This window comes from Vigna unguiculata, chromosome 2, assembly GCF_037176805.1.
Source record: "Vigna unguiculata cultivar grain cowpea cultivar isolate G323 ecotype 2 chromosome 2, ASM3717680v1, whole genome shotgun sequence".
In the NCBI taxonomy this organism is placed as follows: domain Eukaryota; kingdom Viridiplantae; phylum Streptophyta; class Magnoliopsida; order Fabales; family Fabaceae; genus Vigna; species Vigna unguiculata.
The window spans coordinates 21,586,278-21,602,676 of NC_140793.1; the positions used below are offsets into that span (position 1 = coordinate 21,586,278).

The 16,399-nt window shown below is 37.9% G+C and overlaps 1 protein-coding gene across 1 annotated transcript; it reads right to left on the reverse strand.

The window, feature by feature from the left end:
* Nucleotides 1–4,618: 4,618 nt before the first annotated feature.
* On the reverse strand, nucleotides 4,619–9,270 carry LOC146888434 (uncharacterized). The gene is made up of 5 exons (XM_085670102.1): nucleotides 9,134–9,270; nucleotides 8,043–8,852; nucleotides 6,658–6,806; nucleotides 5,825–6,609; nucleotides 4,619–4,909 (listed from the first exon to the last, which is right to left on the reverse strand). The coding sequence occupies exons 1-5, from the start codon at nucleotides 9,268–9,270 to the stop codon at nucleotides 4,619–4,621; spliced, it is 2,172 nt and encodes a 723-aa protein (XP_085526228.1).
* Nucleotides 9,271–16,399: the final 7,129 nt, after the last annotated feature.

Sequence of the window (16,399 nt, forward strand, 5' to 3'; positions counted from 1 at the left end):
GTAGAAGTACACTACGCCTGTTTTCTATGGTGTAGTGGCGTGCAAGTCTTGGATTTTATACCAAAAATGAATGATAGTAAACTCATGATGACAGAATCATAATTTTGAAAAGGAAATGTGTCACAAGTTAAACATTTTATTTTCGTAAATACAATTAATGTAACTTATTAACATGTAATTTTATTCTGTAAATTAATTTGGCTGCTTTATTTTAATGCCATTTATGCAGCTACACCATAATGAAAGGGTGAAAAATTACCTCACTGATATGACATGTTGGTTGTTATAGTATTTACTATTTACCTCAGTAGGTCAACTATTGTAATATGTTTTTAGCATGGGATTTCGATTTTGATTATGGGTGAATTGAAAACGCTTATTTTAATTGGATTTATATATATATATGCTATACCTTCCTGCTGTGAAAAGTCAAATGGAAAACCAGAAAGATTTTAAAGTGGAATTCAAATCAAGGTATGGAAGCTGACATAATACACTTTGACCAATGAACAAGACCCTAATGGACACGCAAATTTTAAACCAACCATATGAAAAACTCGTCCAGATATATTTTATCATATTATATATTAAATTTTTAAATATACCCAAATACGATGTTTAGAATATGGTCCCATAAAAAAATAGTACGTTTGTATATATATTTTTTTATAATACTTATAGAAAAAAAAAACTAATAATAAAAAAGGACGAGATTATTTAATGGTTAGAATTTATTTATGCACTAGTTATTGGTAAGAAGTATTTATTATTACCTTTGAATTTATGTTTTGGGTAACCACGATATTTGGTTACCTTTGAAGTTATTGGTCAGTAATATATGAAAAATGTTTGAACACATATGTCATTCTACTTGTAATATGCATGAAAACCTCTTATTCTGCTTCGCTTGAGGATATGGATTTCCTCATAGTTCCATTCTCAAAGAATATATCGCCTACTCTTTGGGGTTGATTGTCTTCTGGCATTCTCAAAGAATAACCATAGTGAGTTATTTTCCTTTTCCTTAGAGATTAAGTTTGGACTAAGCGCTTTACATTTTTAGTTTTAGTTATCAAACTCAGTTCAACTTTTTATTTTCCACTACAACAAGGTTGGCCTTTAAAGAAAAGTCTTGAGACAAGTACTATAGAATGTACTATAGAATGTACCCCAAGTTTAAATGAATTTCCCAATTATCTTCCTCTTGGTTTCTATTTTACACTACAAAATATTGCACCTATAGAATATCACCAACAAAATTGGTATCAAGGCCAGGTTTTTGCAATAAAAAGAATCAAAAATGAAGAATGATGGCCACAACTACTCAGCATCCAACAATATAATTTATGGCAATGTCTAAATTTTTTTATTTGAAAGAGAAAATTATGATTTTTGGTATATAAAAAAGAAAAATTTGTGTACATCCTTGGATGTCAAAGCATGACAATCAAGCCACTATAGCCGCGCTACAACTACAACACACACAAGGTGAAAAGAAAGAAACTAATTGATACATATTTCCCATTATCTTATTACTTATTATTTTTTTTTTTGTGATGAGCTACTTGTTGAATCATCATTATCTTTCCATGATATATAGGCACATTTCTCCTTGAGCTTGTGTTCCTGTTTTTTATCTACACTTTTGTCCTTGTTAAAGTTTGGACATTCAATTTTAATATATCCTTGTTTTCCACAATTGTAATAAGTAAAATTAGAAGTAGTAGTAGATTTATTTCATTTAGAATTGTACCTCATTTAATTACCTTTATTCCATATTCTTTTGAGAAACTTTCCAAAACTAGAAGATTTAAGTTCTTATTGTCACTTATTTCAACCACTTCTTTATTTGAATCATAATTCTTCTTAGTGCTTCATTTCAATGCAATGTTTCTCAGCTTTTTATCACCATTCTCTTACTCATTCAACCGATTCATCTATATTGCATGCCCTCTAAGCTTTCCAAACAAAGAGGCAGTGGTCATGGTTTATAAATCCTTAGATTATGAGATAGTTGTGACTTTAGGTAGTCAACTTCAATCAAGGCACTTCGGGACTTTGATGTTCAACTCTTCTTTGTTAAATTCCTTTCCTAAGTCAATGAGACTGTTCACTATGTGTATAAACCTCTTTTGAACTTCATATATGATTTCTCCTTGCTGCATTTTAAACATCCCATGTTCCTGTATCAATGCATGTCTCCTTACTCTCTTCACATCATTTGTTCCTTCATGTGTGACATCAAGCACATCCCATATATCCTTTCCATAACTACATTGAGAAACTCTAAAACTCTCATCCATGTTCAAAGCAAATGTCAAGATGTTTTTGACAACATAACCATATTCCTTCTTATTTTCTTCTTTTGTCCAGAGATTCCAAGGCTTATTTACCTGCTCACCTTAACAACATGCTTAGGAATGAATGGACCATGCATGATTGAATTCAAAATCCCTTGTATAGAAGCACCTTCTGTAAAGTGAAGCTTGTTTTCAGACATTTTGAAAAGATTTTAGGATCAAACTTGAATGATTTTTAAGAACTCGCTTTTGATACCAATTGTAAGTAAAATAAGTTGTTTCTAGGCTAAGAATTGGGGATGTAACATCCATAAGGAATATTACTGATATTAAATAAAAAAAATTCGAAATACAATAAATACCGCATTAAATATAAACTATTTCCCAAAACAAGGGAAATTTAAAACTTTAAAATATAATAAGCTATAAAACCAGGAGTTCATAATTTCATAAAACTGAAATAAAAGTCAATGGCTCCCGCCAAGTTTACATGATATTCTCAAAGCTAAAATGATAAAACATAGAATATATGTATGTACAAAAACATCCCCTGCTAGCCTTCGCTCTGAGTCTAAGCATATCCTGAAACAGAAGTAGCCGACGGGAACATAACAGTTCCTTGCCCATCGTGCGCCCGACACATACAATCATAATACTAAGGACTCCTCGCCCATTAGCAGCCGATGGGAACTCAACCAGTTCCTTGCCCATCATGTGTCCAACCACCAAGCACATCCCAGACCCCTATTGGACTTAGTCCTTCAAGCCCAAACACCACACCACATGCATATACAACCTAACCTTAGTAAAACAGCCAAAACACACTCACAAGCACATAGAAACATAGTAATTCGCATAAACTCGCTTAAGCTAGGGACTTCTCGCCCAAGCTAAGCCCTCAGCCTCACCTAGGCTAACCCACCTCGCCTGAGCGAGCTTAAAACAATGACCACACCACATTATCTCGCATAGGCGAGATCCTCTCGCCCAGGCGAGATCATCTCTCGCCCAAACACACATTTCAAACTCGCCTGAGCTAAAAAGGCAAACAAAGCATAAAACATAACCAAGACATCTCGCTTAGGCGAGGCCGTCTAGCTTAAGCGAGACCCTGAGTCGCCCAAAACCCACAAAACCCTCGCTTGGACGAGAAGTCGCGCTCAACACGTGCAACTTCATCACTGTCTCGCTTAGGCGAACCTCACTCGCTTGAGCGAGTGTCTGTGTCGCCCAACTCCATAACCTTCGCCTGAGCGAGATCCGCGAGAAAGGTAAGAACATGAGTCCCTGCATCAGAGACCCAAAAACGCTCCCAAAACACACCAATTAAATTTGTCAACATTAAACTCATAGAACAACAAGATACAAATGCCATACAGACTCCCATTCTCACTTTTCATACCATAAGAGCATACACAACATAGAATAGCCATCATGAGCACCAATTCACATGAAATTTTCAATACAACAGTACCCAATTACCCCACCCCGAATTTACCCCATAATCAACTCAAATTTCACTGGCAATAGATCATCAATCTCATACAATCAGACCAATAATTTACAACAAGGGTTCAGCTCCCCTAACCTGGAATTAGGGATCAAAAATCGAAAAAATAGAAGCCTTGATTCACAATCTCCCTCTTGGTCCAGCCCTTGCACACCCACAACTCCACTCACACTCTCAAATTCGTGCTAGGTTTTCTTTACCCCTTCACATTCATACCACAACTAATAATTAGCAAAAATAAAGCTTATTCTTTACCTATCAAGGTTTGAACCCATGACCTTCCACTCATAAAGCCAAAGCACAACCACTATGCCAATTCACATTTAGTGATACCCTCCAATCAAAAACAGTTTACATTATCAAATCCATACTCATACATATTATTAAAAATTAATAATAAAACAACAACGCATAATTGTCATACATAGGACTCGAACCCAAGTCCTCTCACACAAACCAAGTACTCTCAACCATTTGAGCTAATACTTTTCCACGTACACTAACCAACAATTAATACCATAACAGCTCTTTCTACTCGCATTTATTAATTAATTAATTATTTAATTAACTAATTTCACGAGTCTTACATTATCCACACCTTTAAAAGTTTTCATCCTTGAAAATAGAACTTACCAGCAAAGAGGTGAGCATAGGACTTCCTCATGAGATCTTCCATCTCCCAAGTCATCTCCTGGGTTGCCTCGTCTCAGAGAACCTTCACAGTCCGAATCTCCTTCCCTTTGAGTTGTTTGACTTGAGAATCTAGAATCCTCACCAGTCCAACTCCAAGAGTCAGGTTCTCACGCACCTAGACATCATCCTGCTCCAGCACATGAGTAGGATTCGCCACGTACTTCCTCAACTGTGATGCGTGGAAAACATTGTGCAGGTTTGCCAAGTGAGGTGGCAATGCAATCTCGTACGCCACCAGTCCAATTCGCCTTGTAATCTGATATGGACCAATGAATCGAGGAGTCAACTTCCTCGACTTCAATGCTCTCCCAATACCTGTCGTAGGTGTAACCCTAAGGAACACGTGGTCACCAGCCTCAAACTCGAGTGGCCTCCTCCTCTTATCTGCGTAGGACTTCTGCCGACTCTAAGTTGCACGTATTTGATCCTGTATTACCTTTACCTTCTCAGTAGTTTGTTGTAAACACTCTAGGTCAAGTTCCACAGACTCTCCATCGTGCTACCAACACAAAGGTGTTCAACATTTCCTGCCATACAAGGCCTCGTAAGGTGCCATCCCAATGCTGGAATGGTAGCTGTTATTATAAGTGAACTCCACCAGCGGTCGCATATCACTCCATGTCCCGAGATGATCCAACACATGTTCTCAACAAGTCCTCCAACGACTGTATGGTTCTCTCAGACTGGCCATCCATCTGAGGATGATATGTCGAGCTCATTCTCAACTGATTACCGAAAGTGTTCTGCAACGACTGCCAGAACCTCGAGGTAAATCTCGGATCTCTGTTTGATATGATACTCGCAGGCACACCATGTAATCTGACTAGTTCCTTGACGTACAGCTCTACCAGTTTATCTAGAGACATCTTCTGATTAATGGGTAGAAAGTGTGTGCACTTCGTCAATCTATCCACTATTACTCATATGGAATCATGCCCCCTCACTGACCTCGGTAGATGTGTAACAAAATCCATGGAAATGCTGTCCCATTTCCACTAAGGAATCTCAAGAGGCTCCAACGTACCACCGGGCCTCTGATGCTCTATTTTCGCTTTCTGACACACTAAACAAGATGCTACATAATCTGCCACATCAGTTTTCATGCCAGTCCACCAGAAGGTCACCTTTAAGTCTTTGTACATCTTAGTCATACCTGGGTGTATACTAAGATGACTTTTTTGCCCTTCATCCAAGATCATTTTCCTCAATACCCGACTGCTGGGTACACACACCCTCTCTCTGAATCGCAGGATACCATCTCTACCCATCCTGAAGTATTTTCTCTTCTTTGTGCCCAACTCACTAATAATATGCTGCAAACCTGATCCTTACCCTGTTCTACCCGAATCTCATCCAGAAACTCATTAGTGATCCTCAACATGCTGCACCGTATTTGATCTGTCTCCATATCCAATCCCATATTCATATCTCGCAGCTTCTCGATCAACTCCAACTCCTTAATCATCATGGCCGACACATGAGCTTTCTTTCTACTCAGAGCGTTTTCTACGACATTAGCCTTACCAGGGTGGTATAACAACTCAAAGTCGTAGTCCTTCAGGTATTCCATCCAGCGCCTCTGTCTCATATTCAATTCCTTCTGATCAAACAGGTATTTTAAATTCTTGTGATCACTAAATACCTGAAATTGTGCCCCATACAAGTAGTGTCTCCATGTTTTGAGAGTAAAAACCACCGCCGCCAATTCTAAGTCGTGTGTAGGATAGTTTTTCTCATGCACCTTTAGTTGACGAGATGCATAAGCATTAGGCTGTTTCTCCTGCATTAACACACAACCTAGACCCTGGTATGAAGCATCACAATACACCTCAAACGTCTTGGTGGTGTCAGGAATAGCTAATATTGGTGCAGTGGTCAATCTCTTCTTCATATCCTCAAAATAGATCTCACACTCGTCTGTCCAAGAGAAAGGCTGGTCCTTTCTAGTGAGTTGAGTCAAGGGACTCACCATCTTGGAGAACCCCTCCATAAACCGCCTGTAATAACCTGCCAGACCCAAGAAACTCCTCACCTCAGTCACAGTCTGTGGCCTTTCCCACTTCAACACTGTTTCAATCTTCTCTGGGTCTACCGCTATACCTTGGGCTGAGATCACATGGCCCAAGAACTGTACCTCATCCAGTCAAAACTCACACTTTGATAACTTCCCATACAGTTTATGCTCTCTGAGAATTCTCAGCACCACTCTCAGATGCTCTGCATGTACATCCCGACTTTCAGAGTATATCAATATGTCGTCAATGAACACGACAACAAACTGATCCAGGTACGGTCGGAATATCCTGTTCATGTAGTCATGAAAATAGCAGGAGCATTTGTCACCCCGAACGACATCACTACATACTCGTAATGCCTGTAGCGTGATCTAAATGTCGTCTTCTGTATATCCTCTAGTTTGACTAAGATCTGATGATATCCAGATCTCAAGTCAATCTTAGAGAACACTGCGGCTCCCCTCAGCTAATCCAACAGATCATCTATCCTCGGCAGTGGATACTTATTCTTTATGGTCAGCTTATTCAATTGACGGTAATCCACACATAACCTTGAACTGTCGTCCTTTTTCTTTACTAGAAGTACCGGTGCTCCCTAGGGTGACGCGCTTGACCGGATGAACTTCTTCTCAAGCAAATCTTCAATTTTCTTCTTCAACTCAGCCAACTCCGCTGGTGCCATTCTATAGGGCGCCATGGACACTGGGCCAGCTCCAGGTGATGTGACCCCAACAAGCCCAAGCTCAAGTGCATCAACAAGCCCAAGCCCACATCAAGGCCCAATCACTAGAAGCATGATGAGAAAGATTCACATGGGCTAAAGAAATCTCTAAAATATGAGATGATGCATGAAGGAAGTAGTATAGATTTAAATTGGGCCATTGTTTAGGCCTTGTTTTTCTAGAATAATAAGTCAAACAATGTGTAGTTGAATTGATAAAATTGGGCTTGACTAAGCCCAATAGGAGATTTGGCCATGAGCTACCAAAGGTCAAAGGTAGACTAAGTGGAAGTCAACATTCCTTCCTACACCTCATGGATCATGCATCCCATGGAGCCAAGTCCACACTCCACCCATGTGCCTCCTTCATCCAAGGGCTAAGAGAGTGTCTTCTTTTCCAAGTCTTCATCCAAAGGCTAGGAAGATGCCTCCTTCTCCAAGCCACCATCTAAGGGTTATGATTAAAGCTTCTCCTCCAAGCTTAATCTAAGGGCCAAGAATTAGTCTAGCTTTTAGGCTCACATATAAAAGCCAAAAGTAGACCATTTGTACATTTTAACTCTTGAAATTTCTAATAGAATGTTTGTGTTGAGATCACTCCACTCTTCTATTATTTTGAGAGCACACATGGCTAACCTTCTCCTTCATCTCCTCTAGCCACCTTTCATACCATAGCTCCACTTCTACTCTTCATCTTCACCAAAAACCTCCATTGCCTACAGCTCTTCTTGCTCTTATCTTCATTTCCGCTGCATTTCATCTTCTTTTTGGTGTCTTCCATGGATCTCCTTCCTCTCCTACACCAAGGACGTCCATCACCAGGGATGAGATCAATGGAGAAATCCACATCCCTACTCGGTGGAAACTTGGGTATTTCATCTGGAAACACGTCGGCATACTCCTCCACGACTGGAATCACACTGATCTTCTCGGCGGTACTATTCTTCTTTGCATGAGCCACTATCATAAAGCAGGTGGCTCCAACTTCTACTTCGTTTATCGCCCTCTGAGCCGAGATTAGTTCTAATCCTTCATGTTTTAGGAATATCAAATTGCGCCGTCCAATATCAATTATGACGTGATTGTTAGACAGCCAATCCATCCCCAAGATTACATCCAGTCCCTCCAAAGGCAAGCACACCAAGTTCACCTTGAATCTGCGACCTACCACTTCCATTGAACACCCAACGCAGACTGAACTGGTAGCCACTTGACCTGAGGAGGGAGTTGAAACAAGCAACTCACATCCCAAATCGCGTGTCACCAAATTCAATCTCCCCACACACACATTAGAAATAAAGGAATGGGTTGCCCCGGAATCAAACAACACAAGTACTACTTTACCAAACAACACACAAAGTTCAAGAATAAGATTACCCGACTGTGTAGCCTCGGTGGTGGTCAGGGCAAAGACTCTGCCCGCTGCCCTAGCTCGCTCTGCTGGCGATGCTGCTGGTTTCTTCGTGCCAAGACTCTTCTTCTCTGGGAAATTATTGGCAAAGTGTCTTGGTTTGTCGTATATAAAAGACTTGCGACGGTCGCCTGACCCTCCTACTCCGCCTGCCAGCTGTGGACAATTCCTCTTCAGGTGGGGTTCGCCACACTGGTAGCAACTGGGACCCTAAGATGTCTGAGGTCGGCTGTACAACTTTTTCATCTGCCTAGCCTCCGCGATATTTTTCTGATGTCGGCTCACAATAGGACCAGGGCCCTTCTCTAATTGTTTAGCACTCTTGGCCTGTTCCACCAAGATAGGAAATCTCCTCTCTCTCTCAAAGGTGTTACCACCCTTTTCAGCTCAAGTCTAAGTCCTCGCTCAAACTTTAAACACTTCCATTCTTCCGTGATGTTCTATGAGGAATACCTCGCCAAGTGCTCGAATCTATTCACATACTACTGCACTGTCATATCTCCCTGCTGCAATGCTAGGAATTCAGCCTCCCTGTCTTGTCTTGCCGTATCTGGAAAGTACTTCTCCAAGAAACGAGTTCTAAAGTTGGCCCAAGACACTGGCTCTGCACTATTCTCCATCTATTGTTGCATGCCTGCCCACCAGTATTCAACATCCCCATTCAGTAGGTAAGCAGTGAACAACAGTTTCTGTTCATCTTCGTAGTTCATCACTTTGAAGATTTTCTCACACTTGCGGAGCCATGCATCTGCTTCATCGGGAGAGGCCTTGCCAATGAACTCAGCTAGCTTGTGGCGCAAGAAGTCCTCCACAGTCGGCACCCTGATTGGTGCAATCGCCGTCCTAGGCTACGCTGCTACGGGTGGCTGCATCGCATCCACCATCCGATGAATCGCCTCAGCGATGTCATCAGCACCACGACTCCTCCTCCTCCTCCTGTTAGCAGCCATAGCCTGGATACGCCACATTACAACTGTTAAAAATCAGTCGCTTAGTCAAACAAAACCACACATTTTTTTCACATTTAACACACAACATGCCACAAACAAACACATCGATAAGCTCACTCCCCACTAGCCCCAAAATATTTTAAAAATATTTTAAAAACTTTTGCTCTGATACCAATTGTAACATCCCTAAGGAATATTATTGATATTAAATAAAAAAATTTAGAAATACAATAAATACCGCATTGAATATAAACTATTTCCCAAAACAAGGGAAATTTAAAACTTTAAAATATAAAAAGCTATAAAACCAAGAGTCCATAATTTCATAAAACTGAAATAAAAGTCAATGGCTCCCGCCAAGTTTACATGATATTCTCAAAGCTAAAATGATAAAACATAGAATATATATGTACAAAAATATCCCCTGCTAGCCCTCGCTCTGAGTCTAAGCATCTCCTGACCCACCTCTCACATCATCTGCTCCCGGATATCAAGTTATCCAATCATAGCCACACACACACAGAAAGGGTGAGCTATGCACAATATATATAAACAAACATGAATATAAATATGTTACCCAACCCAAAATAACATAACTAAATTCTCATACTGTTCAAATCATCCCACCATGATCTCATAGTCCTTCATGAGTCATATGCATGAACTACATCTTGGGACTCCAATGTGCTTCCACGAAACTAACTCATTCGTGGTCCAACCCTATGAGCCTATCCCGCACATAGTCCTACCCTATAGACTCCTCGTCTGTAGTAAATCATCCAAGTACTCTCACTTGGACCCTGGCACGCACGCAATCACCATACTATGGACTCCTTGCCCAATAGTAACCGACGGGAACATAACAGTTCCTTGCCCATCGTGCGCCGGACACATGCAATCACCATACTAAGGACTCCTCGCCTCTTAGCAGCCGACGGGAATTCAACCAGTTCCTTATCCATCTTGTGTCCAACCACCAAGCACATCCCAGACCCCTATTGGACTTAGTCCTTCAAGCCCAAACACCACACCATATGCATATACAACCTAACCTTAGTAAAAACAGCCAAAACACACTCACAAGCACATAGAAACATAGTAATTCGCATAAACTCGCCCAAGCTAAGCCCACAACCTCGCCTAGGCTAACCCACCTCGCCTGAGTGAGCTTAAAACAGTGACCACACCACGTTATCTCGCTTAGGCGAGATCCTCTCGCCTAGGCGAGATCATCTCTCGCCCAAACACACATTTCAAACTCGCCTAAGCGATACCCTGAGTTGCCCAAAACCCACAAAACCCTCGCCTGGACGAGAAGTCGCGCTCAACACGCACAACTTCATCACTATCTCGCTTAGGCGTACCTCACTCGCTTGAGCGAGTGTTTGTGTCGCCCAACTCCATAACCTTCGCCTGAGCAAGAACCGCGAGAAAGGTAAGAACATGAGTCCCTGCATGTCTCGCCTAGGCGAATCCCACCCGCCTGAGCGAGAATTGCAGGTGCTAAACTGTTTTACGCACACAAGCACTGCATCAGAGACCCAAAAACGCTCCCAAAACACACCAATTCAATTTGTCAACATTACACTCATAGAACAGCAAGATACAAATGTCATACAGACTCCCATTCTCACTTTTCATACCATAAGAGCATACACAACAGAGAATAGCCATCATGAGCACCAATTCACATGAAATACAACAGTACCCAATTACCCCACCCCGAATTCACCCCATAATCAACTCGAATTTCACTGGCAATAGATCATCAATCTTATACAATCAGACCAATAATTTACAACAAGGGTTCAGCTCCCCTGACCTGGAATTATGGATCAAAAATCAAAAAAATAGAAGCCTTGATTCGCAATCTCCCTTTTGGTCTAGCCCTTGCACACCCACACTCTCAAATTCGTACCCTTCCCTTAAGGGGACTTTAGTGTGGGCTTAATGGCTATTAAAATCCCTTAGTGAGTGATTTTTCAGCACCTTTGGTTACCCTTGCTAGGTTTTCTTTACCCCTTCACATTCATACCACAATTAATAGTTAGCAAAAATAAAGCTTATTCTTTACCCATCAAGGTTTGAACCCGTGACCTTCCACTCATAAGGCCAAAGCACAACCACTATGCCAAATCACATTTAGTGATACCCTCCAATCAAAAACAGTTTACATTATCAATTCCATACTCATACATATTATTAAAAATTAATAATAAAATAACAACGCATAATTGGCATACATAGGACTCGAACCCAAGTCCTTTCACACAAACCAAGTACTCTCAACCATTTGAGCTAGTACTTTTCCACGTCACACCAACCAACAATTAATGCCATAACAGCTCTTTCTACTCGCATTTATTATTTAATTAATGTTTTATCATTGGTTCTTGTTTTCTTATGCTTGTTGGAATGAAAGGGGGTTTGGGTTGGAATGATGTTGTCAGAATCAATTTGTTCAGTCTAGGAAAAAAAATTGGTTGAAGGTGGTTTAATTCATGATGGAATTATGTGCATGCAATTCTAAAAGGATGTTGGATGAAGGTGAAGATTAAATTGATCTATTTTGTTTTAATAATGGGACAACTTTAGTTTACTATGGAATTTTTTATGACGTAACTTTGTTTATGGGTGTTGTTTTGGGTAATAATTTAGGTGGATAATGTGTTTAGGTGGGTGGTCTATAAATTACAGTGTTGTGAAGTTTATAATTTAAGTTGATGAGTGCAGAATTATATTTGGTTCATTGTGGTTGTATGAATGGGTAAATGAAATGGATTCTCATAAGAGCATGGCTTAATTGAGTGCAAGATTAAATTCATTATGTGCAGTTTTCTCTTCGTATTTGATTAATTTGTTGATTGTACCTTTGTTGTGGTGATGTGAAATGCACCTAGAATGAAAGATTGAAAGGTATGGTTTGAAGTTTTGTGAATGATTATGTGTGGATTATTGTCGTACAATGTTATTTTGTGTATTTCCAAGTTGGTTGTTTAAAAATTAATAAAATTGTGCAATTTCACATTTTTTTCATATTCTGATGAGTGTGTATATTTCTAGTCTACACAACTTTGGTAAGATTGAGTTTCCTGGTTCTTTAACTGTTGGATTGAGTTGACCCTTTGATAGTTGATCGATAACATGTTCTTCAATTTGACCGTTGTGATTCTTGTTTAAAGTGCTATAGTTTAAGAAATATGTCACAAACTACTGCATGATGATGTTTTTCATATTCTGGCGAGTGTGTATATTTTTATTCAACATAATTTTGGTAAAATTGAGTTTGTTGGTTCGTTAACCGTTGGATTAAGCTGAAAGATTGATAGTTGATCCATAACATGATATTATTTGGTTTGACCATTTGGATCGTCGATTGGAGGTCTGTAGTTGGAGAAATATGTCACACACTATTGTAGTGTTTTTGGGTGTGTGATGATAATTTTTTGCTTTAAAATTTTGGTGTATAATTATGGTTGTTGATTTTGTGCAATTTTGTACAAAATCTCTTGTGTATTATATGTTAAAACTATTAAGTGCAAAGAAATAATGCTTGGGTTATGATACGATGAAGTATGGTTGATCATATGATGATGTTATAAGCATGTACATGTGTATATGGTGATGATGTATGGATTCTCATGTAATCATAAACCCATGTTAGTTCTTTTACTTAGAGGCCTTTGGTGAGTCAAGTAAAAGAGTTTCTTTCAGCCATATGGCTTTGTCATAAGCTTAGCAAGAGTGCTCTTACCCAAGGCTTTGGTGAGTAGGTAGAGTTATTGCTTGTAAGTCTTATGGAAAGTAGGAGAAATGCCCTTTTCCAAGAGGTGTTGGTGCAGGAAACGTAAATGGTTAGCTATGAGAGAGTGTCATATCAAGTGATATTATTTGGTGACAATGTAAATTGGTTGTGTTATGAACATATGTGATCATGCTAGGTGGGTTGTATGTCGAAATATATTTTCTATGCGATGTTTTATCTAGTTAACTCACACTTGGATGTTGTGTTTGTGGTTTCCACCTATGATGATCGTATGACTAGCGTTATATGGGAGTAGAGTGATGTTGCAGATGATCTTGATTTAGATGCACAAAAATGACGAGCTTGGGCATTGCATTGAGAAGAAAGATTTTTATGTCTAATGTTTTTGGAACAAATTTTATTTTAGAAATAATGTATAAGTCAGATGATTTTGACGTTGGATATTCTTTTAATTTGGAATGTTTATTTTGATGAAATAAAGGAATTTTTGTTTTTATGTGAAAAATTTTCTATGTATTTTTTTAGTAGCATCTTGACAGGGTGTTACAAGTTCTCTATCTCTTTTCTCTTTATTCTGTCTTTCTTCACTCTATTTCAAGTTCATAGGTGAGTTGTATTGTTGTTTTTTTCAAGTTTAGGATTTACAAAGAAAATTGTGTTATGGAAGTTATAAAACTCAGTCTTGATCTTAGCAACTTGTTATCTATTCACAATTTGTTTCCTTCTTTTATTGATTGCAAATCTTCATTCTAAAAGTATTCCTAATCTTTATTTCTGTTGCAAATTTGGTGCTTTTTATTGACCTAATGGCGGAAAGCACTGCTATAGGATATATGCAAGCTCAACTCAATCATCATAATGAGGAAATTCATCACATAATAACTTTGTTGGAGCAACGTGCAGAAACTTCTCAAGAACCTGATGATTATTTGCACATTATGGTTTATCATACTAATGCCATAACCCAAAAGCGCTTCAAATAACTACAAAGGTATTTGGATACTTTACTTCTACATCAAAATCGGCATGGGACTGAACTCTTCAACAGTTGATCAATACAAAGTATCTTCAACTGTATCCATGTTTTAGGTACCTGATATTTCTCTCATTTTTTTTTTTCATTTTGATGGTCTTACACCAGTTCTTGAATGTATCTTGAAAGTTGAATTTTTTTTTTCAATATCCATCACCATTCAAATGCCTCATGGCTGCATTGTTAAAATTACAACAAACAAGTTTTGTTTCTAACTATTAGTTATAATTTATGGATATAGCAACTAAATCTAATGGTTTATCAAATTAAGCCTTGGTATATTGTTTAATAGGATGATTACATAAGGATATACATAGAGATGTTATTTTTATGACCCCTTTTTCTTTTTCTTTTATGCAAGTTATTGTGTTAGCAAAATTATATAAAGAAAAGTATGTCTAATAATACTTCTACACGACATTCATTGCAAAATTTGGTTTCTAAATATTCCTTACTTCACATAATGTTACTATTTCTCGTGTTACTACTAAATCGAATCCTAAAATCTCTTTACCCACTCGTTTATCCACTCCATCTTTGCCACCAATAAAGTCTAATGGCATTAGGAAGATCACTCTTGCAGAAATCCAATTAAGATGTGAAAAAAAGGTTTGTATTATTTCTATGACGACAAATTTACTTTTAATCACAAATGCCCAAATTGACATATTATGATGTTACAACGAGAAGAGGTATATGAGGATCAGCTAGAATTAAAACCTAAATTTGAATTGCAATATATAAACCCTAATAGTGAAGACCATCACTTGTCTCTTAATGCGTTAAAACAAAGGTTAGGAGTAAGGATAATAAGGTTTAAAACATATATAAATCAATCACCCATTGTTGTTTTAATTTATGGAAGTAGTTTTGATAATTTTCTCCTACCAAGAATTGTCAAATAATATACGAAATAGAACCTGTTCCTTTTTAAAAAGATATCATATGTGATGGAAATTATATGTCAGTTAAAGGATTGATTAAAAAATTAACCATTAAGGCTCATGGGAATATTTTTACTTTTATTTTATTTTTGTTACCTACGTTTAAGGGTGATTTGATTTTAAGTTCTTATTGGTTAAAAACTATAGGACCACATATTTCTAATTATGGAGAACTTCATTTAAAGTTTTTATATAATGATAAATTTAAAGTTTTGCAAGGTGAAGTTGACAACAACAACTATATGCTAAACTATCAAAATGTTATTTTATGGTTAAAGAGATAAAATATTTAGGACATACTATTTCTGGAGCAGGGGTTGCTATAAAAAATGTCTAAAGTGGAAGTTTTAAAAAACTGGCCTTAACCTATATCTATTAAAAGATTGTGGGGATTTTTGGGCTTGATGGGATACTGTAGAAGCTTTATTAAAGGATATACTAAAATTGTTACACATTTTACTAACTTGCTTAAGAAAGCCTCATTTAACTGGTCTTTTGTTGCTAATGAATATTTTCTTGCCTTGAAACAAGTGATGGTTTCTACACCTGTTTTGGTTCTTCCTAACTTTAGTGAACCCTTCATATTGGAAATTGATACATCTAGAAGTGGTGTTGGTGTTGTCCTTAGTCAACATAACCACCCTATCACTTTTTTTTTCAAAGAAACTATCCTCAAAAAGTCAAAAACAATCAACTTATACACATGTAAGGGAAACTTTAACAAACTTTAGACATTATTTGTTTGGTCACAAGTTTACAATTAAAATTAAGGGTTAAATATGTTTTTTGTCCCTTAACTTTCAGTGAATTTTGGAATTAGTCCATTTTGAAACTTTGGATCAATTTAGTCTTTCATCTCTTGAAATACGTGGATTTAGTCCTTTTAATCAAATTTTGTTAGGTTTATTTGATGTTTTGTACGTATTTCAGGATTATATTTGAATTTTTTATAATGTTTAACACATATTTGCTTTAATGTTAAGTTAAATATTATTATGAAATGCGCTTGAAATGTCAAATAAACTTAACAACATTTGATTAAAATGACTAAATTCA

What these genes read in the sequence shown, in the direction of transcription:
- LOC146888434 (XM_085670102.1), bottom strand. Translation starts at nt 9,270, where the DNA reads ATGGAGAATAGTGCAGAGCCAGTGTCTTGGGCCAACTTTAGAACTCGT. An exon ending in CCTGGTGATGGACGTCCTTG is followed by an intron (nt 6,807 to 8,042) that starts GTGTAGGAGAGG and finishes CTACATGAACAG; the next exon opens with GATATTCCGACCGTACCTGG. An exon ending in GTATGGGAAGTTATCAAAGT is followed by an intron (nt 6,610 to 6,657) that starts GTGAGTTTTGAC and finishes ATGTGATCTCAG; the next exon opens with CCCAAGGTATAGCGGTAGAC.